Raw genomic sequence first — 25298 nt, 5'->3', positions numbered from 1 at the left:
GACAGCAATGAAGACGTGGGTCCCACAGGCAGCCAGGCCCTGGACAGCCTTCTCTTGGTAGGAAAGAACAGACCCAGGCACCCGAATTCCACCCACCACCGCCTCTACGAACAGCACAGCTCCCTCTGTGCCTTGGCCCACCCATCAGGGAGCCGGAGGGAGTGTTCAGACATGCACTGATTTGGAGTTCTGCAGCCTGTTTTGAAGATGTGGATCAAGGAGAGGATGGCAGCAAATCTCTGTGCTTAGCTCAGCCCTGTCTGTCACAAGCCAAGCCCCCCAGTTCCCCATTCTGCCTCCCCAGCACATGTTAGAGGCACAGTATTCACCTCTTAGATTATATTAACAAGCTCCATTATTACAGAGTTGTCTCTGTAACTACCCAGGACTGTCCTGGCTGGCTCCACATGTTTGCACCCACAGCATACCAGGACTTAGGTGAAAACAGTAAGCAAAATGCAATACAAGATAAATAAATGGAAATACAGCTCCAGGAAATTGAGTGCACTCCTGACAAAGAACAGCTACACCAGATCTGGCTCAGAATTCAGTGGAGGGGCCCAGCAGAGTGAAAATCCACGTGCACAGCAAGGAAGACCTGCTTTAGCTACCCAGCTCCTAGGGGACCTCCAAGCTCTGCTCAGGTGCCTCGCTGCTCAGGTTCTGCCCAAGAAAAAAGGCCCCAAAGTCTGCCCAAGACCTGCTCCCCTGAGCTCCTCTGCAAGGGCCCACAGCTTTCCGAGAAGGGCTTTCCAGATGGCGCCTGGCGGCAGCGGTGCCAAACTCCACAGCTTAAGTAAATGTTGCCGTCGCCCCGTCCTGCCAGGAAAAGGCAAGGGGGACCCACGGCTCTTCTCAGCTGCTGCGACGCTTGCTTCCTGGAGAGGACAGAGAGTCCCCACCACCTGCCCTGCACCCTGCTGGACAGCCCCCTTTCCTCTGCGTTTGTGAGCTTCACTGCCCCTTTCTACACGCCAGCCCAGTCCACAAGGGTCGGGGAGGAGCTGTCAGATGCCAACAGAGGAGAGGGAGGTGAGGAACCCAGAAGGGCAGCAAGCAGGCCCAAGGGTCACAGATGGCAAAGGCTCCAGCCCAGTCATCACAAATTTGGGACGTTTGCACAAATCCAATCTCCTGATCTCTGCAGGTGTTTCTCCACCCCTACCATCAACGCTCCAAAACAGCCCGACAGTTATGGGAGTTAAGGCTCACTTCTCTTCCGGCCTCACATGCTCAGAACACTGCCAAATGCTCCCAGCACGGGTCTCTCCCAGGTCTCCCTCCACTCTCCACCTCAACATCCCAAATATCCCAGAGGCTTCCCCCAGAATCCAGGGAAATCCTGAGGGCCAGTGAAATAGGAGGTTTATTGAAGCCTGCACCTGTCTCCACCCTGGAGACATCAGGGCTACCTCACAAAACCTCCTCCAGAGGAGGGCAGAGCCAGGCGCTGGCTGAGGTGGAAAGCGAGGAAGACTCCCTGCTTTACCCGCTCAGGAGTGCACGTCTCATAACAGGCACAAAGCTTCATGCCAATGAAGGGGTTCGAAGGCCCAAGAGCCGGGTGGAGAAGGGATCCGGTGAACAGGAGGACCCCAAGATGCTCCCCAGAGACAGTTCCCACTCTGTAGGAGCGGCTGCTGGCAGTGCTGACATGTTGGGCCTACGTTCCCAGGCCCCTGAGAAGGAATAGCAAGAGAGTGGGTGGGTGAAAGGCGGCTCCAGGCAGCTCATGACACATGCTTTGGGCCAACAAGCAGAGGCCATGCTGTGGCCATTTGCAAAGCAAACCTCTAATTCCAAGGTGGTGGCCAACCTGAGCGCGAACCTGCCATTCCAGCTAGCAGCAATCACGCACCTGATGCTTCACGCTCTGTTTTGAACACTGACTGCTTAATTCTTTGCCTCATTGTAACCTGTCCTTAGCTAATGTGTGTTTTTCTTATTACCATTAAATTTAGATTTAAATGAACGTTCGTTCCTTGTATTAACATGCATACAGAAGGAGCACACTACCGTGAACACATGGGGCTTCCTGAGTTCTCGGGCAGGAGCGCAGCATCCCTAAGAGCACAGGAGCGGGACAGGAAGGTGGGCAGGGTGAGGCGGGGCAGCTAAAAACAGCAGGGCTCCAGTGATCCTGTGGTAGGAATCAACCCCGTGGACAGAAGACGGTGTCCCGGGAGTCTGGGAATCCTTGGGAACGAAGAGGAAAGAGGCTTTGCTTCTGGGATCTTGTGTCACACATCTTTTATATCACACTTCCTATTTGAAGACTTTTAGAGCCAGTATGATTTCTCTCTTTCTGAAATGCTAAGTGACAGCACCATAGGGCAGCCCTGTGGAAGTGGGATTTACAGCTCCACGCAAAGGGGTGAGAGAGGCAGCCGAGGCCCCAGAGTGGTACTGAGCGTTCCCAGGCTCAAGGCAATCAAAGGGCACAGAGTGATCGGAAGTTTATAAAAAGGAGCTGCTGTCAGGCGTCCGGCCCCCTCACAGGAGACAGGCGAGGTGAACCAGCATCTGAGGGCTCCTGTTCCCAGCTCCAGCACCATGCCAAGTGGGCGGACCACCTCCAGTCCCAGCAGAAAGGCGGGAGAGCAGAGGGAGCCCACTAGACCCCTGACCTCTGCCCCATCAGACAGAAGTCTGGCCAGCCTACTACCCAGGCTGGGCCAGCTCCCGGGAGGCAGGGCCCACCAGCATCTGCCTGGGCATGGCTTCGGCACACACAGCCGAGCCTCCGTAAATCTCCACAAACACGGCGGCCGCCTGCACACTCTTCCACGTCGGGACGGAAAAGCTGCATATGGCGCTCAGTTTTAACAGCTGAGCTTTAAAAAAGTGCAGCTTTTCATCTCACTGAACCAGCTCCCAAATTAAAGGGTGGGGGAGGGAGAGAGAGGAGGCAGGAAAAGAGAGAAGCTGGAGTGGGCAGGGGGAGCCTTCCACACTAAATTTGATTTTATAAGGAATTTCAGACTAGTATCTGCTCCAAAGGTCCCTCTGGAAAATGAAATCACAGTCCCTGTTTGTCGTCCCCAAGTTTACTAATTTCATCCTTTAAAAAATAACTTTCTTTTTTCTGCTTTTAATAAAAATGAAGGAGTCTATCAATGAAGAAATCACTCACATGCCTTAGATTGGGTTAACAATTTTTAAGCAAATTTGTAAATGGGATTATTGTTTTCCAAAGTTCTGCTTAGCGAAGAGATTAGTGGCCACAATGCCCAGGGGGCATCCCCTGGTCCTTTTAATTCCCTGCCTGGAGGTGGAAGGTGCTGGGAGAGGAATGGGAGGGAGAAGCCTGATATAGGGCAGTTTTCCTGGAATCGCCTGGAAACTTTTACTTTCTGTTTCCTCTGCTGATAATGACTGTCTTCGCTCTGCAGCCAGCCCCCCTCTCCTCTCCCAGCCCCCTGTTGCTGCCTGCCATCCCCGAGCTCCAGTATAAAGTTTGGCTTTTGCAGCAGGAAGCAGCTGGGCCAAGCAACCAGCGAATGATAATGACCTCAGAAATCTGCTGTTCGCTCGGCAACAATAGGGTGCTCAGTCTACTGGAAAATTGTGTTCATCAGCTAACTCTGCTCAGTTACTAATTGACATTGCCAAATATTTTAAGAACAATTGGAATGCACAAGCAAAAAAAAATTTTTTTTTGAAGATCTTAATCCTCAGACTTAAATTTTTTTCTTTTTCTTTTTTTCCCTTCTTTCGAGTACCCAGATTTGTTTGTGTGGAGCAGTCAGTGGTTATCATGAATGGGGGCAGGGAGGAGGAGCCACATGAGAAAAAGAGGTGGAAAAGAAAGAAAATCTATCATATCACTATACACCCGATGTAAATGCAGGGGAGCCCTGGATAAAGGCCTTTGATGCTGTGGTCAATGGGCCAGCACAGGATGGAGACCCAGCATTTCAGGAATGCGGCTCGGGCAACAAAAGAAGAGCCCTCAAGGCTTCCAGCCCAGCTGATCAAATAATCCTTGTCCATCACAAAATATCATACCAGAAGTAGTAGGGGTTAACAGTATCTCCATCTTTGCATCTCTTCCTGCCTGGCTTTCCATTGATCACGTAACTTAGCCGACTTTATTTAATGAACAGAGGGTCAACGCATTCAATTACCCCTTTCCCACCATCAACACTTCAATTAGCCCCTCTCCAAAATTATGGGGAATGCAGAAGGTAACTGCCCTGTTGGATATAATGAACAGTATCGTTTCTTAGTACATTAAGTTTTAATTATTCTGAGCGTGATTTCCAAAGCAAAATCTAAAGAAACAGAACTTTGGTTGTCTTCTGACTCAGGATAAGGCTAGAATCGGAGCACAGCCTTAGATGAGATTTTAGGGAAAGATACAGAGATTAATGTCGTCGGAGAGTCTGCACGCGAGCCAGAAATGAGGGAGCATCAAAACACCCGCCCCGCTTTCTAAATGTCATAAAAGAGTAAAATGTTTAAGCCGCTGCTTTCCAAACAGTCTCCCTTTGCATTGTACACGGAGGCAGAGATGACATCTACTATGGTGTGAAATTAGTGGCAACACAAATCAACAACAACAACAAAAACAAAGGGGAAAGATGGGGAAGTGATCTGTGTGACTAGTTTTGTCCATTTTCTGTTAGAAAATATGACCTCTCAATTTGTCAAAGGTCCTAGTTTTCGCAGTTGATCTTAAGCTTGGTTCTCAGCAGTTTGGAGAGCCAAAGAACAAACACATTTTCTGGTTCACTGGAATCATTTTCACATGTTCACTGATTCAAACATTCTTTTGCTCACATAACAAACAGCTGCATCCCACATTAGCCTAGCTAGTGACAGTCGCCCATCTCGGCAATAACTGTTTGATTGCAAACTTGACCCCTTCTTCGTCTCGGTCTGAGCAAGACATTTTTAAACAGCCACTCCGTTCCAATCCTCCTTTGCAAAGAATTACATCTGATAACAAAGGACGTCTCTGCCACTCATTGTAAGCCTTCTTCTGGAGATCTGTTCTAAGAGGCTCTCTGTAAAAAGGTTTTTTATGATGAATTCAGAACTACTATCATGTTAAGAGCAGCGATTTATAAAGAAGAATTCATTGGTTAAGATCTGAAAAAATAGTTTCTCAGGCCCTACTGACCCAGTTTTCAACAAAAAAAAGAATCAAGTGATGCAAATTAAGTTTTGCGACATTGTTATGCAGTCTGAGAAATTTGTAAAACCGTGTTTTTGCAGTTATTTCTTAATAGAAGCCTTAATAAGTACTTCTTTCTTTACTTAAGGGCTTAAAGATTTTTTTCTCCCCTTCACCTTGCAGGTTTCTCTCTAACAGGTAATAATAAAATACCTATTGTGTCAAGATTTTTATTTAAATGCTTATTTTAATCACGCTTTATACAAATCAGACTTGTTAGAAATAAGAGGGAAGACTAACCCGATTTGGTTAAGGGTCCTAATCCCAGGAAAACTTGAATGGCCCAGGCGTGCGACTGATTTAGGCTGCATATTGGTATGCCATCAATTTTCCTACCTAGTCAGAAAATTATGAAAGGGTCTAATTTGAATATGAAGAAAACAAAGAAGTCAACCAGAAATGAAAGAATCAGTATTCACAATTGTACGATACTTCAATGAGGGAAATAAAAGTGAGAAGATAACCACAACTCAAGTATAATTCTCCTTTGAGTCCCAAGCCCGGTTGGTTCTTTTAAGCAAAATGGACTTCTTTCAGCAGAGTATTTAGAGATTTGGAAACAACAGAGATAGGAATAGCATGAGGCTATCACTTGGCCAGAAGGTGAGAAAAACACGGTAAACACGTCATTAATAGAGCCGAACATTTGGTGTCGGAATATTCTGCTGAGACCTTTTCATTTCAGCGGGGCTGGGAAACGGATGAAAATCTGTCAGTGTTAACTCCACGTCACTCCAAAAAGTTAGGAAAGCCAGTTTGTGCTCCGCTTTCTGCCCCAGAAAGGTCCCCAAATCCAAAAACCGTGAGATGACACTCTCCAGGAGAGGGGACCTCCTCACAGGAGGCCAGAAGTAATCCGTCCTGACAATGGGACGCCTGGCACTTTGCTGCCTTCCTGCACAAAGATCCACCTCCGAGCGATCGCCATCAGGCAGTGACACTGGAGAACCCTTGCCTTGTGAGTTCTGGGCGGTGGTCACTCCAGGCAACGTGGCCTGGCCCTCCGTGGTGCTGCAGTCCTCCTCAGACGTTTCCAGAGTGTCTCAGCAGAAGTGAATTGCAAACGAGGCTAGGACTCCAGGAGTACACAGTGTGTTTCATGGGTGTTTAAGCAGAGGCATTAAGTGCTATCGGAATCTCTGGAATGTGCAGTGCAGATTTATGTGTCTTAACAATTCTTTACTGGTTCGTAATAAGCCAGCGGACTCACACTTTATTTTAATACTAATTTTGTCCTAGAAGAAGGGAATACTGATGCATGACAAGAACAACACAACTAAGCTGGCATCTACTTAATAAGTGTAGCAGTGAATTGCCTCCGATACTGAAATATTTATCGAAACTGAGAAGGGAAAAAAAAGAAAAGGGGAAAAAAAAACCTTAAAAAATGACCCTCACCAGGGTGTTGCCACATCTTTAACAGTGGGCAATGCAGTGCCTTGAGGTGTCTCAAACTGTCTTTCATTTTCTAGACTTAATGGCTGATTGCAGAAATCAATGTTGCCATTAGTAACAGGGTATTTGTTATGGCATGATTTCCTCTGTTGTTAGGCTGCAGAATGATTACAGTATTAGTGAGATGCTTTCTTTATAAAGGGCTAGAGATATAACTTTCAATTTACTATCCATTAGTAAGGGGCTTTGGAAATATGGATGAAGGCAACAAGCTTACCTGCTGTTAGGTAGTGATTTTAATTTAGCTGTCTTAGGAGAGTGGGATTTTTTTTTCTTTTTTTTTTCCCCCCTCAAACTGGGCCAGGAAGCTTCAGCATTTCACAGACATTTTGATGACAGATTTTCTGCTTTGCTATTTTAGACCCCAGAGCTGTATCGCCCGTGTAACACAGTACAATTTAAGACATGAAGTTGCGCATCTGTGTTGCAAACCTCTGTGCTTTTCCAAACCATCAGAGGAGAATGGTGTGGTTCTTCAGGTTATAGACACATGACAGGTGAAGCAAGCTGTACTTTTGGAAGGGGACTGGAGACAGGTTAGGTCTAAGAAGAGATAGTGAAAGGCCCAAATGAGACAATTATGGGCATACAGTTGGGGGGATAGATCGTGAAGGTCTGAACTTACACAATCACATCAATGGATGGAGCCAAACGGCAGCTCCTGGGTTCCTGAGGTGATGGCAGATGGGGGTCAGGGAACAAAATGGGGCCAGGCAATCTTAGGGGCAAGAAAGGCTATGCCCGCTGGCAAACATACCAACTGGCCATCTCTCCACCACATGGGAGAAGGACTGACTTACTTTCCTGGTGCCAGGGCTCAAGGGAAGGTCACAGAGTTGAAATGACAGCCTTCTCTTAAGGCAGGGCCAACAGGCAAGGTCCACACAGCACCAGGACCACGCCACAGTGACCCCAGGGCTGACCCTGAAGGGCAGCAAGGCCCCCTCCCCACTGAGGCCAGCACAGAATCAGGCTCCGGGGTAGGGAGAGCCCTGGCTCCGGCCACTGTTCCCCATCTCCCCCAGCAACCTACCTGAGGAGGACGGCGAGGAAGGGTGCGGGCTGTCCTCCTGGGCGCTCCCGGTCTGCGAGAGCCCGCCTCCAACCCCGCTCTCCTCGGTGACGTTGGAGGAGCCGGGCGTGGTGGAGCGGCTCACCGACTGGGACTCCTGGTCGCTGCCCGAGCCGCGCCGCTCGTCGGGGCCCCCGTGCAGCCCGTCCTCGTCACCCTTGCGGTCCCTCTTGTGCACGCGGGAGTGCACGACCACCTGGTGGTAGGTGCGGAACACTCGGCCGCAGTCCGGGCACTCGGTGGGCTTCTCCTTCAGGCTCCCGGGACCCTGCAGGTTATACTCGAGAGCCTGGTTGAGCCCGTGTGACAAAAAATCCCGACTGCCTTCTAAAGGGTCGAGCTTATTTGGCAGGTCTCTCAGATTGCCCACTTTAGTGCTGTGAACCAAATCAGCAGGCATTTTCTGCTTGGAGCCATCTGCTCCCACTAACACGTACTCCCGCTTCTCCTTATCAAACAGAACTCCGGCGTTTGCCAAAGTGTCTTCGTGGTTGCGCTGTAGCTGGTGCTCTTTAGACAAGAAGCCGTGTTCCATGGCCATGCCCCTGGCCATGAGCTGCCAAGCCTGGTAGCTGTTCACGGGGTCCATCTCGGCAGCCTTGGCCGCCGCCTGCAACCGCTCAATGCAGCTGGATTTCAGCGGTGGCACCAGGTTGAGGCATCCCAGGAGGGAGTGCTTGTCGCCCTCGGGGACACCGTGGGCCATGCTGGAGATGGGGGTCAGCAGCTTCCCCACCACCTCCTTCTCCTTCAGGGGCTGCTCGCCTTTGCCGTAGAGCTGGCTGGGCTCGCTCAGGCTGGCTTTGTCTGCGGCCATGAAGCCGCTCTGCAGGCAGGAAAGATACCTGGAGTACAGGTTGGCATGGGCCTCTTGGGACATGCCGCCCATGGGCACAGGCACCTCGGGGTCGCTGGGGGACTTGTTCTTCACGGACAGCTTGTTGAGGTGGACCTTCATGTGGTTCTTCAGGAACCAGGGCTCTTTAAAGCGCCGGCCGCAGATCTGGCAGCAGTGCTCGAAGGAGTCCTTGTGCTTCCGCATGTGGCCCTTCAGGAACCACGCCTGGCTGAACACCTGCCCGCACACCTCGCAGCGGAACTCGTTGGCCGATTGCTCCCCGCCGCCGTTGGGGCCCTGGCCCTGGGCCGACTCGGCCGTGATGTGGGCCTTCTCCACGTGGCTTATAAGCTCCTCCTCCTGCGAGGCGGCGAAGTCGCACAGCGTGCACTTGTAGGGTTTGTGCAAGATGCGGATGTGGCGGTCTAGCTCCTCCCGCTTCTTGAACTTGCCCTTGCAGAAGGTGCAGCGGAAGCCAGCGGCGGGGACCACCGCATCCTCTTGCACGCTAGCCGGCTTGGGCGAGGGCACTGGGTTGGCCACGTCGGGCAGGCTGTGGTTGGTGGGCAGGGCCAGGTTGCACGCGGCCAGAGGGGCCTGCTGGGCGTGCGCCAGGGGCTTCAGGTCAGGCCGGGGCTGAAGCAGGCTGCTCTTCATCTGCTTGTCCCGCAAGATGGCCCTCTCCTCCAGCTCGTGCAGCAGGCGGTTCTCCTCGCGCACCCGCCCGCGCCCCTTCCCCAGATTGCCCAGCTTGTGGGTCCGCAGGTGGATCTTGAGGTTCCCTTTCTGCGCCGCCCGGTGGTCGCAGTACGGGCACTTGAAGGGCTTCTCGCCGGTGTGAGTGCGCATGTGCAAGGAGAGGATGCTATTGAAGCGGAAGCGCTTTCCGCACAGCGGGCACGGGTACTTTCGGTTTTTACGGGCGTCGTCCTCGATGTCGCTCATCTGGGACATGATGCCCAGGTTCTGACCGTTGAGGAACTGCTGCAGATCCACCCGCCCGTTGAGGCTGGTGTCCACGTCCCGGCCCAGCTGGTTGGCCAGGAGCGCCATCTGACTGCCCATGGGCTGGCCACTCATGGGCACGTGGGCCTTCTCGTCAAGAGGCGCGGGGGTCTTCTCCTCGGGGTTGGGCCGCGGATGTAGCTCGGGGAAAGCATGGCTGAGCTGGGAGGTGATCTGGTGCAACTTCTGACTCATGGCATACTGGCCGTTGAGGACGGGGCCGCTCAGATGGGGCTCTGCTTCCGGCGCCGCCGAGGACACTCCAAGGCACAGACTGGCTTCTTCCATCCCTGAAAATAAAGAAAGAGTTCAGATCTGTGCCAGGTACCGTGGCACAGTGAATCAACAGCATCAGCTGGTGGGGAATTTGCATTGCATGCCCTACCTACACATAATAATGCTAAGGAATTATAGTCAAAAACAATAATAAAAAAATGAATTATTAAATGCCAATTATGCAATATGGCATTGCTCCTCCAATTTGTTTTGGCGATAGATCGTCTTCCTTGTATTTTCTATTTACAGACTGCAATTATTCATTCACGTTTAAATTATTAATGTTTTACCACTTTCAACACCTAATAACAAATCAGGGGTCTACGTGTTAAACGTTTCCTCCTCTCCCCCCTTTAGCACCTGCACCTGTTGGTTCAGTTCAGAGTTTGTCAAGGAGCAGAATGGCTTTAACTGAAACACCAAACTGACTCACTTGGAACTTTTGTTTCTGGTTACTATATTCAATACGTTCACCAGTCGGAGATGAAAGAGATTATTTTATGATTTGGCAAAAAAAATCCAACCCAATGGCACGATATTTACTGGTACATAATAAAACAAGATAATGTTTTGGGAAAAAATAAAGTAAAGGACAGGCTTTAGAACAATAAAAGGGATTTTGCTTTAGTCAACAAAAAGTGCAGTAATATCTCATTAAGCTGATTAGTATGCTGCTTAGAAACAGTACTAGGTGCTGTAACACATGATTATAATCATAAAAATCCTTCAGTGTTTGCAAGGAAGCATTAACGAGGTATATTAAATTTTAAGGAGACTGCGAGTAGCGGCTTTGCAAACCTTAGAGATTAAGATTTAACCCTTCTGTTACGAAACACTGTTATTTTGTTATTTGGTAACCGTGCCCATCAAAAGAAGTATAAATTATCTCGTGATGGAATCATAGTGAATTGTTGAGACTGCTCAAATTTGGGTAGGGGGTAAAGACTTACACTGCAGAGTGGGCTTACCCTGTCCTTCAACTGGCAAGATATCTGCAGCAGAGACTTTGATTGGGCTTAAAGAGATCTTTTATAGAACTGGATAAAAACCAATTAAAATCCAGGGACGATGCCATAGGAAGTCTCAACCAAGTTTGAGTGTTTTTAATAACTTTCCCAATATACAGTAATGAGTACAAATTGTACCTGCAGTATGTGTTTTGCAGAAAATTAGAACTCAAAGCTGTTTGTTAAACACTAACACTCAAAGCAGGTCTGCATAATTGTCTTTAATAGTCCTCTCTGCCCCTCTCCAGCCTATGCAGAATTGCTAAAGCCAGATCATTCTGGGATGGGGCAGAAGGAATAATCCCCTCTATATCAGAGCATGTGGGGAGCTCAACTTTGAAAGGCAATGAATCCATGCCTGGGGTCCTTCTATTTCCAGATCTGTCTTCCACTTGAAGGAGTCCAAATTTGTTTCCTGCCACTGGAACAGTTAGTGCACATCCATCCCCTTTGTATCCCAATGTTTAGATGTGTTGGCCAGCCAGGTGGTTCAGGAGTACGGCTTAACCCCAGCCAGGACTGATTCCTGGGCCAAGCAGTTCCCCAGGGGAACGTGTGGGGACAGAGCTCAACTGTGGAGGAAGCACATTCAGCCCTGGTGGGGTCGGCTGCCTACTGGGCTTCCAGCCAGGCAGACTGTGTGTGGATGGAGGTTCTCCAACAGGAGACCTGACTTCCTTGGCAAGAGGACAGAGGCTGTGAGTCTGTCTTGCAAGAGAGGAGAAGAAAAAGACATGATGTTTATTTCCAGGAGGGAGAGAAACTGCAACCATGGTGCAGGGTTAACTATCCATGAACAACTACACACACTCACACACACAGACAAGCACATGGTCACTTGGAGTAAAAGAATGCTTTCAATTTGTCTCTGGTGGCAGTCTGTATTCAAAAAATAAAAAGAAGAAAGGAAGGAAGAAAGAAAGAAAAAAGCTCATTTTGGAGCCTGGTCAGAAAGGAGTAATTTCTCATGGAGATTCTTGCATTCATTCAGTAGACTTGCTGAGTTTCCACCATGTGCCAGGCCCTGTCCTTGGCACTGAAGATGCACTAGTGGATAAGACTGGCCAGCCCCAGCATTCACGGCACCCGCTGACCAGCAAGGAGGAGCAGGCCCAGTGTGAGAAGTTGCTGGAGCGGGACTGGGGCCGAGAAGGGCCCTGTCTAGAGCCATTTTACCACCTTTAAGCCCCATCCAGCTGCTCTGGCTCCTCTCCTGAGCAAACACGGATCATAACCCCAAAGCCACTTGGGAGTGCTCAAAATTCCACCCAACAGCTCTGGGGAAGTTTGGAAAGTCCGAAGCCAACACGGATGGCCCACTGCCAAAAGCTGCCCAGTTGGCCTGCTCAGAAGACATGAATCCAGGAAGATGGGCTATTTTCAGGTTACTGCTGCTGAGCTGACGCCAGTTAAGCAGGAGGGAGAGGAGGCTGAATGTGCAATACAGCAAGACTGCACATCAGGTTGGGTGAGCAGCATCAAGTTGAAGACCACATCCCCCACCCCCAGTCATGCTGTACACATAACAGCTCAACTTGCCAAATAATGAACTTGAGGAGTTTTCAAGTTAGGTTTGAATATGGAATTATTTTATTATGCTCAATTATTTTTTCCCCCACAGTCAACAAAGCTTTTTTTAAACACCCTTTAAGCAACCAGTCTTCAGGTGCCATTGTTGACCACAGAATATTCCAGAATATGCTGAGGCACCAGCGGCTCCGTCCCCTCATGCAGGTCGCAACTACATATCCCCTTCTCACAAAGGCCCTCCATGTCCACCTCGACACAGAAAACTTAAGCCCCAAAGCCTTTCTCTACCCCATTATCTTACTTTCTTCTTCAGGGCACTTATCACAGGAGAGGGTGCAGTTTTCTTATTGACCCTCTTGCAGATGTGCAGGCAGGATCATGTCTCCCTTGGTCACAAAAAAAGCCTCAGGGCCTAGAGCAGAGCTGTATTATTCTAAGTTCAGATCGTTATAACTGAATGGATGATGATTGAACAGACCCTATAAACACAGCCCATAAACGAAGGCTAGCCTGTAGTAGAAACACTTTCACTCCAACTTCATGGAAATCAAATTCAGCTTTTGCACAAGTCCTTGAACATCCAAAAATCTGAATCTGTCAGAGTCAGAAAGGTCCTGGGTTTCTACCCAGAATCTGGTGGTCTAGAAGTAGCCAAGGGAGAACCATGCCTCTCCACCAGCATTTTCACTGTAAGTACTCATGGTGGCCATCTGGGCTTGGATCACCTCTGACCCCAGCTGCTGGCACTAGGAGACAGAGAGCAATTAAGTCCTTCAGAACTTGATCATCCATCCTGGGATCCATGGGAGAACCCAGAATTTCAGCAGAGCTGGAGGAGATGCTCTGAGGATTATGGCCCTCAGCCCCTCTAATGAGCCCCAGCAAAGACTGTGCTGAGCCCCACTGTGTGGCAGGGTCAGACATCATCTCAGAATGCTCTGTGAGACCTGACACCCTGTGATTCCATGAGCAGGTGCAGGCGCAGCCATGGGTCAGTCACAACCAATGCCAGCCGATAGACTCAGAGCAAGCAAGGGGAGTGTGAGTTCTTGGAAAGAGCAAGGGGTAATTGGTGTGTTGTCCCTGGGCCAAAGCAGCCGAGGCAGGACGAGCTGGCCCCAGGCCCAGCCTGAGACACAAAACCTGGGTCAGCCCCAATTTCTCCAGCCTTGACACTTCACCCATCCGGAATTCCCTTACCCCTTATCTCACTTATTCAGTAAATGCTCGCCCGGGGCCTTTATGTAACCGCCCTCAAGGGCTTCTGGGTCAAAGGGGCGAGTGCAGGCAAAGCCACCAGTAAGGGTGAAGCAATGAAAAGGCCCCAGAGAGACTGAATTCAAAGTTGAGAGAAAGGAGAAACCATTGCAATCGAGGTATATAGGTGTGTGTGTGTGTGTGCGCGCACGCGCACACGTGAGTGTGTGTGTGTGTACAGGAATATGACTGTGTTGGGGGAGGGGCAGCAAGCCCCTAAGTGAATTTCCTCTAGCAAGAAATACAAGAAATCCCTGGGAAACGAAGGGATCACTTATCCTACTGATAAAGGGTTGGATCCAACGCAGCCCTAAGAGCTCAGGGGCTGGGAGGTGGGGCTGCCTCCAGGGGCTCGTGGTTCTGGGAGAAGGTGGCATTTCTCCTTTTCCCCAGCCCTCAGGGAGCAAGCACAGGGAGAACACCTTCCATATGGGACCACAGTGCTTCCTCGCAGAACTGTATGCCAGTGTCCCTGGCAGACACTCTCCTGTCCTGACAAAGGGGGAAGACACACATATCCACAGGCAACACCGCCCCACATGGTCCCTAAAAACCTGGGAGCACTTTACACCAACCCATCCTTCACTCGCCAGCCTGGCTCTGGAGCCGTCACCCTATGTTCCAGCCATTGCGGGATCCACACTAAGAAGCCAGGAGCCAGTGCAGGGTAGGCCATGATCCTGGGCTGAAGGCAACTGGGCAGCTGGGACCGTCTGAGGAACCTATACAATAACCCATCTAACCCTCTCACCTCGGTAGGAAAACGCTTAGCAAAATCAAAAAGCAGTAAACAAACTGCTAAACATGGAGGACAGCTCACCCAGCCACCAGCTCGTGGCCCCAGCCTAAAGCATAGCAGGAAGATCAATAAACCCTGGTTGACTAATGGAAGGAACCAAACGGTACGGAATTCACTGAACTGTGGACAGGCAGCCAGATCCGAGGCTGGGAAGGGGACGCAGTGAACTGTCGATTCGTGTGTCAGCCCTCCAACATGGAAACACTGCACATCCCACCTTAGTCCCAATCTATCCATCTATCCTGAGCCCAGGGTCATGGTGGGGCATAGGGGCGCTCAACCTTACTGTCCATATTAAGGAAGACCCAGGCCCGGGCCTGAGTCCTGGCCACCATGGCATTCCTCACCTGGAAATGCCAGACCCACCTCTGAACACAGGCAGGGGCCCCAGCCGAAAGCCTCTGAACGCTAGAGGGTTTCTACTTGAGCTCTGCAATTTCATGATGAGGGTATTCTCAGCATATGAAACCCACCACTGGATGCACAGATTATCAAAATGCATTCTGTCTCCTCACCCCCATCATTGCAGGTACCATAAGCCATTCAGCTGCCTTTGATGGTGCTAATAGTTATTTTGATTTTGCATTTCTGCCTTCAAGACTATTTCCTGTGATATCAATGACAAAAGTTTTCACTTAACTCTTCCAATAGAAAACCTAATTGTATCTTTCACTCAGAATGAAATTTGAAACTATCAGGACACCAGAAATGCCAGCTGCTAGGAGTCTAAATAAATTTTACACAAAAACACAGTTTCATTTTGCTAGCACAGGAAAAAAAAAAAAAAAGTAATCTTATGAATAGCCCAAAAAATATAGATCTTGCCAGTAAGTTGCATGAAGGAGTTTTATCCTTATACCATGAAAAAGAATAGCTGGGAAATAAAATGACTTTCAAAATAACCATTTCAACTGGATTTTTAAAAATCAAATATTGTTGTCTAGCCAAGCACAACTAAATATTCCCTTTTTTATCAATGAGGTAAAGGCACTGCCTCAGAAACCTTGCAGGAGACCAGCACCCCCAGAGGCTGGGCAAGAGGTGGGGGGCTTGGGTTCACAACAAGGGTTGCAAACACCATTGTGGGGTTTACCCCCTAATCATGTCACAGTAGGCAGTTCTGGCAGTAGGTGGACCTGTTTCCTGGGGGGCACAAATGACCCTTGGCCCTTCCCCACAATGCACCTTGCTTTCTTAACACTTGAGATAAGCAGTAATTAAGACAACTTCCCCTAGAATACAATGGCTTCTTATTAAATACCATTTTCCCAATTGTTGTAGCTCAAACTGTTTAACCAAGGTTGTTATAAGCATAATACACTCCTGTTCTGAGATACAGAACACCAGACTACTGAACCTTTTCAGGGTCATTAAACAGCTGTAAACATTATTACAAAAATAAACCAGAGATTTCATGCTTACATTTTGGCCTAGAGCTTGCGATGCTGAGCAAGTACATTTTTTCATCTCTTACAATCAACGCTGGTGACATTTGGGCATCCAAACAAATTACATCACAAACATTACTGAGGTGGGCAGGATACTGAGCGGTTTATTTGCCAGATGATTAATAGATAAACAGGAGGGCAGCATGGGTGACCTGCTCTGTTTTGACTGATGTGTAGACAACGCTATGAGACAGGGCCAGAAACAGTTAAATCTTTGCTGAATTTATTAATGAGAATATGATATTCCAATAGGGCTGCAGAGTATGGCGACTGTGTAACCAGGAGAGTCAAGTTGGAGAGCGTGGTCAAACTCCCCAACCTTCCCTTCTGGGTGGAATGCTGGCCAAAGTGTCAGGGTGGTCTCTGTCTGTAAAGGGGAGCAGGACTCAGTTGAACTGAGTGGTCCCACAGAAGCCCAGGCAGTTTCAGTATTGGTGGGACAAAAGTTGGGGGACTTAGAAGAAGAAGAAGAAAGTAACTTCTCTTTGAAGACTTTGGATGATTTCAAAATTCTCAAAGGCCAAGAGGTCTCTCCAGCATGTTGGCTTTTGGACAGGTTGAAACTAGCCCAGAACTGAAGACAGATAATGAACACATCAGATGCGAAAGGAAAACATCCACCAAGAGCTCTCCTGGTCCTCTTCTCTGGTAGAGCAGACTTCTGTCAGTAGTTCCTGGCTCACTATCTGCCCACCCCACACAAAGCTAGGCAAACAGGGGATGGAATTAACCTCGTGTGGGGTAGTTGTTAAGACTGTGGACTTGTCAGGCAGCGAGAGCTCTCAAAGAAAATAGCACTAATTGTCATCATCACCATCGTCACTGCAGCCACCACTCATCATCACCATTCACATCAGCCACAGAAGCTGAATCCTTATCATCTTCTTCATACTCATCATCGTTCTCCTCTTCATGGCAGCATCATGCATCAGTGCCAGCACTGTGCTAGGTACTTCATCAGCAGTAGCACTGTGCTAGGTACTTCATCAGCACCAGCACTGTGCTAGGTACTTCATCAGCAGTAGCACTGTGCTAGGTACTTCATCAGCAGTAGCACTGTGCTAGGTACTTCATCAGCACCAGCACTGTGCTAGGTACTTCATCAGCAGTAGCACTGTGCTAGGTACTTCATCAGCACCAGCACTGTGCTAGGTACTTCATCAGCACCAGCACTGTGCTAGGTACTTCATCAGCACCAGCACTGTGCTAGGTACTTCATCAGCACCAGCACTGTGCTAGGTACTTCATCAGCACCAGCACTGTGCTAGGTACTTCATCAGCACCAGCACTGTGCTAGGGTACTTCACAACCTTTATCGCATTTAGCTTCACAGAACCTAGGATGGTAGGTACCATACTAGTCCAATACAAAAAGTGAGGAAACTGAGGCTCAGAATATGTAAGCCTCAAAATGTCACACAGCTGGGAAGGCTGACTCCAGAGCCCAAGCAGGACATGCTGGAGGGAAGGCTGCTCCCTTGATGTCCACACCATGTTCAGTCTTGCTAGGCTGGATGCTGACAGATGCCAGCACCTTCCTTTGTGAAACATGTGGAAACAAAGGAAGCCTCAGCTCACGGGAAAGCTCAAAGGAAGCCAAGGAACCAGAGCCGTCACAGCCACATGTGCCCAGAGTGGAAACAGGCAGTATATTCCAAAGAAAGTACCGCTGGGGGCTGGCATGGTGGGGTGGGTGCAAGAGGGCACTTTGGGGCTAGAAATGCCATGTCTGTCAATCGCTGGTTTGGGGAAGGTCAAATAACCACTTATTTATATTATCTTGTTTTCTTAAGATCCCTAAGAGTGGATACATTAGTCCACCTGCTCCTGTCCTGTGTCGGGTGGGTTATTCCCCCAACTAGACTGGAGTAAGGAGACAGAAAGCACTGCAAAGACCAATAACATGCATCTAGTTGTCAGCTCTTCCACTGACATCTGTTTGACCTTGGGTACCTGCTTGAGCCTCAGTTTCTTTGTCTGTAAAATGGACTGGTATTAACTGTCCTACACACTTCACAGGATTTTGAGAAGGCAAATGGATTTGCAGGAGAGAGAAAGTGGCATTTAAATGACAGAGGACTGTGCCCTGTGTAACCTTTCTCAGGAGCTGACCACAGCAGCCTTCGAGATCCAGAGAGGACCTTCATCTGGGAGTAGAGTAAATGCTGAGAGCTGAAGGACATAACCAAGGCACAAGCAAAGCACACAAAAGTGGTTAATAAAGACTCACTCATCGCCAGCTTTCTTGGTGCATCTGTAAAGTGGACCTCACATCACTCAATACACTTTTGAATGCCTACATAGAGATACACAAGCAAGACCAGGTCTTGCCTTTGAAGCTAACTCATGGAAGGGAAACAAATGAACGGAAACCCCAGAGCAGGGTCCAGTGCTGAAACGAGGACTCAACAGCATGCTGTGAGGCTGGGAGAGGTGGAGAAGGGGATGCAGCGGAGAGAAGGGACGAAAGATCAGTGAGGAGAACACCTGGAAAGAGCCTGGAATAAGCAGAGAAGAGGAAGAAGGGTGTGTGGGACAGAGGGGTCAGTGTGTGCAACATGGGGCCTCAGCATAGAATGTTCTTGGGAAAGACAGGGAGGGCGTGGCCAAGCGCAGACTTCAGTGTCAATCTATGGAGCATGGAGTTTATGTCTGGGGCAAAACAGGGGCTCAAGAAGCTCCCACTGGAGTCATCACATAACACAGATGCCTCACAGCACTGCTGTGATACACGAGCAGTTTTCTACCAAACGTGGAACAGAGGAGATAAATATTCTTCAAAACCTTCTATTTTTGAGAAAAATACAAGGTGAAAATAAACTCTGGACCACAAATCAAACATGTAAGGGCTGAAGTTCTCACCATGGTGAGGGTTACCCCTGCATGAGACAGAAAAGGATGCTTAGAGTTTGGAAGAAGACATTGGTCTCCCCTCTTCCTCTTTGTAACAGCAAAACAAGTGGAAGAAGGACCACTCCAAAACTCCTGGCAGCCCACCCACGCCTCTCCAAGGGTAGCAGCCCAAATCTACCTTCCGTGCTCCTTCCTGATGTTGCCTCCTCCAAGAAGCCTTCCTGGATTTGCCCCAGGCTGGAGGCGATCACTCAATCCCCATAGCTCCCATGCTATTTCTCTGGAACGGTTAAGACACTGGTGGTGCCGTACTGCATGGTTATCAGAGGTCACACTTCCTCTGCTGTGGGCCTTTCTGAGAGTAAGCGTCTTAACAGCCCCGCCTGTAGCTCCTGGAGGATCCAGTCCTACTCAGATCTGTCCTCTAGCTTCTGATGATCACAGTGCTGGAGAGGAAGATGACCTACAGTATCACAAAAATGGACAGCATGCTGTGAGCCCCAGCCCAGGCCGCTCCCCCTAGGATCTCAGCCATCAAGGGGTGTTTCCATTCCTCCCAGATGGGATGATTTGGGAAGGAAATGATCCCCTAATTTGCTGTAATTGATTTATCTGAACTGTGTCCACCCCATCAGGGAAAGCAACTAAAACTACATATATAAGCTTTTAGTGACTGCCCTGCCTTTGAAATATCACAAAACTGAGAAAGATACCTGCAGTTGTCATGAAGTGTATTGATTATTTCTCTCTCACTGGCTTTCTCGTTTCCTTTTGAAACAGACTTCATCATGAGAGGAAGTTAGATATTTAATCCCCTACTAACCTACCTTGGCTCCCTGCTCAGCCTCAGCACAGAGCTGCTGCCCTAGAACAGTTGGGGGACTGGGACCCACAGGATGCCCCACAGAGGGCAGTGTGCTCAGCTACACCTCATTCACCCTTTCACCCCTGATTAAAGTCGTTTAAGTCTGAGCCCTTCTGGACTATGATATTGTGTCGAACAGTTTATTTTCATTTCACAGAAGCCTCAGATTTGATTCAGTGCAAAACTAAATATAATGTAGAATGCACATATGCAAGAGTGATCAAAGAGGGCCTGACTGTGAAATATTCACAGAAGCCAGCCCAGGGAGATTCATTCACAGGGGCACCTGTCGAAGACATAAGCTCAGATACACATCATCTCCTAAGTACACACAATCCTTACTGAGCAAAAATCCAGGCGCACCAGTGGGGCCTCTGCTGCCTGCGACTACTGGGCTCAGACCAGTAGACAGGGCCCAAGGCCAAGCCAGGACCTCACTCCTTTGTGGCCCTTAGGATCCCCAGTTCAACATCTCCAGCTCCTGTATAGGTCACCAGGCTGCCTGGCCTGCTTCTGCTGAGCCAGACTCCTGGAAGAGGAGGGAAGGCTGGGCCAGGCTCTTATCCCAGCAATGGGTGTCACCGCCACATGCAGGCAGATTCCGGGGAAGAGGATGAATTTCCAGCACTTCACACGTGCTTGAGGATGGAACGTGTGTGTGCATACCAAGTCACTCATTGTGTCCAACCTTGTGTGACCCCATGGACTGTAGCTCACCAGGATTCCCCAGGCAAGAGTACCGGAGTGGGTTGCCATGCCCTCCTCCAAGGGATCTTCCCGATCCAGGGATCGAACCCGTGTCTCTTATGTCTCCTGCATTGGCAGGCAGATTCTTGACTGCTAGCGCCACCTGGGAGGGAGCACCCTCTGCCAACTCTTGTTCAAACCTGTCAGCAATGGGAGAGAGAACTCCCTTTTGTGAGAGAGCAGATGAGGGGCCTTCCTGCCCGTATGTGCATCTCAGTCCCTCTGTCTGGCACACTCTCCCTGCCCTGTCCACCTGTTCCCTGTGCCCTGTCTTCTGTGGGTAAATTAAATGCCACCTCACCCAGGAGGCCATCCTCAATGCCCCAGGCCCAGGGTGGAACCCTGGTGTCTGTCTCCACAGGGCTCCTCCTGGCTGACTCTTTCCCCCTTACAGTGGCTTTCACACTGGGTTGGCTCTGTTTGTACACTTGACCAGAAGCCCCCTGAGGACAAGGACCATGACCATTGCCTTCACTGGGGCACCTCCAGCACTGGCACAGAGCCAGGCAGAGGATGTACTCAATAAATATGTGCCAAAAGTACAAATGATTGAATCAGGGAATGAATGAATGAATGAACAGACCAAGCAACAAATGCTGCAGGCCTGGTGCACAGCATTTCTCATGGAGGAGAGAAGGGGACCCAGGGGAGAAAGACAGACCACAGGCCACTCCTGGGCCACCAGGGCAGGCCATGCTCTCTGCTCCTCAGGGCACAAGCCAGGTAAGAAGTTTGTTCTATGGATGGAGCCTTATGTCAAATGTCACCATCCATGCAGCCACCTCCAACCCCAGCCTTCACACCTTCTATGAAGAGCTGATCCCACTCTGTCTCATGGTGGATTATCTGGGTCCCTGTCTCACCCCTGCCATCCTGTCTAAGACCTCCAGGGACCAATATCTGACCCAAACAGAAGGCTTTGCACATAATATGAACCTACAGATTCTACCTGAATGGACTCGAAACCCCTCAACCTGCTCTTTATAAACCCACTTTGCTCTGACTGCTCTGCCTCCTTCAGTCTACTTGCTCATCCAAACATCCATCCATTCATTCAGCATTTCCTGATGACCCACCATGAGCCAGGTATTGTGCCAGGCTCTGCAGAGAAAAGGCTCAGACTGCTCCTGAGCAAGAGGGCACAGGGACCCAAAACATCAGCTACAGAGACTGATAACATCTGTTCACTCACAGAAGGGTCAGGAGATGCAGAGGCTTCGGAGGGCAATGACCACATCTCCCTCGGAGCAGGTCTAGTATCAGGAGGACACCGCCACTCCCCTCGCCTCTACTCTGAACTTCTGTTGACACTTCCCTCCCAGACCCCAGGAACCCGTCACCCCCCAGTTAGGAGCAAGGAAGCCACCAGAGCACAACAGAATGCTTTCTCTTGGTGACATGCACTCCACAGAGCAACCTTCCCAGCAAGCCTGGGGGTGGAGGGGAGGTGCATGTAGCTGACTCCCCCCAGGGCAGGGGCACCCACCTGCTCTCCCAGTGGGCATCGCCCATGTAGCAGGTCTGGACACTCCAGACAACAGCCCATCCCGCCCGGTAGGACAGAGCCTCCACCCCCTCCACTCGCTGGAACCACACACCTGCACCTCAGCCCAGACAATTCTTGGCCTGGTGGGCCCCAGCCCCTCTGGGAGTCACAGCTTCCCAAGCATCAACCAAGGAGGCCAGCCAGGTGGGCCACTACCCTCAGCTACTGCCGCTCCTCCTTTGTCCTTATTCATGCCGCTGCAGCCCACCTGACAAGGAAGGGATCTCCCAGCCAAGCCCCTAGCCTGAACCTTCACCAATCACAGAACGGCTGGAGTTGAACTTCACTGATGCTGAACTCTAGGGGAGACATTAAAAATGAACGTTTTTCTTTTCACCAGGGAGAAAATGCCATTAGCATGCATGGGTCCAGGGCCATCGGCATGCAGTTGGTCTGCCCCCTACCTCGGACAGGCTGTACTTGATCGTCACAATCATGACACCAGTGTGTCTCCACCCTCGCCTCAGGAGGACCAGACTTACTTCCTAAGGACAGACTTTCAGAAGGCACAGGGCATTTTTCAGTTTCAGGAGATTGGTGTGGAGGTACGATCTAAACAAGCAGCAAACAGCATTCAGAAGCACCCACAGTCAACGGCCCTGTGGCTAGTGAAATCTTTGGGGCCCCGGAATAATCTTTTTCCTGGGACTCTGTATGACATGATACATGCCTTCCACTGAAAAGGTGAACTGCATCTTATTCCAAAAGACCTGAAGGCCCACAAGCTCTAAGGTGGTACTTCCTCAGTTATCCATCTGTGATACAGGGCAATAATAAGATTATTGGAGGATCAGTTCAGTTCAGTCGCTCAGTAGTGTCTGACTCTTTGCAACCCCATGGACTGCAGCACGCCAGGCCTCCCTGTCCATCAACAATTCCAGGAGTTTACCCAAACTCATGTCCATTGAGTCAGTGATGCCATCCAACCATCTCATCCTCTGTCGTCCCCTTCTCCTCCCACCTTCAATCTTTCCCAGCATCAGGGTCTTTTCAAATGAGTCAGCTCTTCGCATCAGATGGCCAAAGTATTGGAGTTTCAGCTTCAACGTCAGTCCTTCCAATGAACACCCAGGACTGATTTCCTTTAAGATGGACTGGTTGTATCTCCTTGCACTCCAAGGGACTCTTAAGAATCTTCTCCAACACCACAGTTCAAAAGCATCAATTCTTCAGTGCTCAGCTTTCTTTATAGTCCAACTCTTATATCCATACATGACTACTGGAAAAACCATAGCCTTGACTAGACGGACCTTTGTTGGCAAAGTAATGTCTCTGCTTTTTAACATGCTATCTAGGTTGGTCATAACTTTTCTTACAAGAAGTGAGTGTCTTTTAATTTCATGGCTGCAGTCACCATCTGCAGTGATTTTGGAGTCCAAAAATATAAAGTCTGACACTGTTTCCCCATCTCTTTCCCATGGAGTGATGGGACCAGGTGCCATGATCTTAGTTTTCTGAATGTTGAGCTTTAAGCCAACTTTTTCACTCTCTTCTTTCACTCTCATCAAACGGCTCTTTAGTTCTTCTTCAATTTCTACCATAAGGGTGGTGTCATCTGCATATCTGAGATTATTGATATTTCTCCCGGCAATCTTGATTCCAGCTTGTGCTTCTTCCAGCCCAGCGTTTCTCATGATGTACTCTGCATAGAAGTTAAATAAGCAGAGTGACAATATACAGCCTTGACATACTCCTTTTCCTATTTGGAACCAGTCTGTTGTTCCAAGTCCAGTTCTAACTATTGCTTCCTGACCTGCGTACAGGTTTCTCAAGAGGCAGGTCAGGTGGTTTGGGATTCCCATCTCTTTCAGAATTTTCCAGTTTGTTGTGATCCACACAGTCAAAGGCTTTGGCATAGTCAATAAAGCAGAAATAGATGTTTTTCTGGAACTCTCTTGCTTTTCCATGATCCAGTGGATGTTGGCAATTTGATCTCTGGTTCCTCTGCCTTTTCTAAAACCAGCTTGAACATCAGGAAGTTCACGGTTCACATATTGCTGAAGCCTGGTTTGGAGAATTTTGACCATTACTTTACTAGCGTGTGAGATGAGTGCAATTGTGCGGTAATTTGAGCATTCTTTGGCATTGCCTTTCTTTGGGATTGGAATGAAAACTGACCTTTTCCAGTCCTGTGGCCACTGCTGAGTTTTCCAAATTTGCTGGCATATTGAGTGCAGCACTTTCACAGCATCATCTTTCAGGATTTGAAAGAGCTCAACTGGAATTCCATCACCTCCACTAGCTTTGTTCGTGGTGATGCTTCCTAAGGCCCACTTGACCTCGCATTCCAGGATGTCTGGCTCTAGGTTGGTGATCACACCATCATGATCATCTGGGTTGTGAAGATCTTTTTTGTACAGTTCTTTGGATGGAACCCAGTAATTTATGTAAAGTCCTTGCAGTGGCATCTGGCACGGGGGGAGGAGCTCTGTGTAGAAGCTGCCGCTCTGCCTCTTCTTCTACCACCTCAGTGGCCATCCACACACCCACACCGCCCAGTCCCCATCACGCCTACAACCAAGCAGTCCTGGGCAGTCACCCACCCCCCACCGGAAGCCAGATGCCCCCGGCCTGGGTGGTAGTTAAGGGGTTAATCACCTTATCTTTTTTCTTTTAAAAAGTGTTTGCAGTTAATGAGGAAAAGTTGAACACCCCCATTTGAAATCTGGACAAAAGGCATGAGAAACAGGCACTTCACAGAAGAAATGGAATTTGGCTAATAACCATAAAAATGTCACTCCTGACTAGAAAGCAAAAAAGATTCAAAACAATAGCAAGGCTCCATTTTAATGTCGTTACAGGAAAGGCTATGCCCAGGCCTTGTGAGAACCCACAACCTTCTCCATGAAACCATGGCGCAGCCGAGGCGGAGCATGGAGGATGGTGAGGCCTCCTTGCTCCAACCACAGCTTCCTTCCAAAGGAAGGACTCAGAGCTACGGTGCGAGTCTTGAACACCATCAACTGTGGCTTCAAGCAAGCCAGCCTGGGAAGGTAAGCCTTCTAGAAAGTGCTTTCCCAAGAAGAGGCCTCAGCGTGAGAAGACGAAGCTCATACTTTCTGCTATACCCAGAGGAAACTATTAGAAAGCATCAGAACCCTGCCAAGGAAGCCAGTCTGCTGGGCAGTGGCTTGTGTGTGGTGGGTATGGCTGGACCCAACCAGCCAGCTCCACTTACTGGGGACGGTGGCCCCACGCCTGATGCCAGCCTGTCTCAGTGAGCTCTCTCCCGCTCCCATGGGCTCTCTCTACTTAAGGCAAAGACCAAACCGCACTGTTTTCCTGTGCCACAGCTAAGACTTCATGCCGCTCATCCAATCTCACTTCCCACCTCCTCCTCAAGTGCTTGGGGAGCGTGTCTCTACTCCATACATGAGCTCTGGCATCTCTTCTCTCTTTTCACAGATGTGCTTCTTGAGGGA

General features: G+C 49.4%; 1 protein-coding gene across 18 annotated transcripts in view; it reads right to left on the bottom strand.

Annotated features, from left to right (window-relative positions):
- Positions 1–25298, bottom strand: part of ZNF536 (zinc finger protein 536) — a 449324-nt gene that overhangs the window by 240273 nt on the left and 183753 nt on the right. For all 18 annotated transcript variants that reach the window (XM_061387872.1, XM_061387868.1, XM_061387861.1 and 15 more), the window contains one exon: positions 7668–9839. In XM_061387872.1, the coding sequence (XP_061243856.1) occupies positions 7668–9837 (2170 nt within the window). In that variant the 5' untranslated portion in view covers positions 9838–9839. The remainder of the gene's footprint in view (positions 1–7667; positions 9840–25298) is intronic.

Source organism: Bos javanicus, chromosome 18 (genome assembly GCF_032452875.1).
Source record: "Bos javanicus breed banteng chromosome 18, ARS-OSU_banteng_1.0, whole genome shotgun sequence".
Classification (NCBI taxonomy): Eukaryota; Metazoa; Chordata; class Mammalia; order Artiodactyla; family Bovidae; genus Bos; species Bos javanicus.
This window is presented reverse-complemented; position numbering and strand designations above follow the sequence as displayed.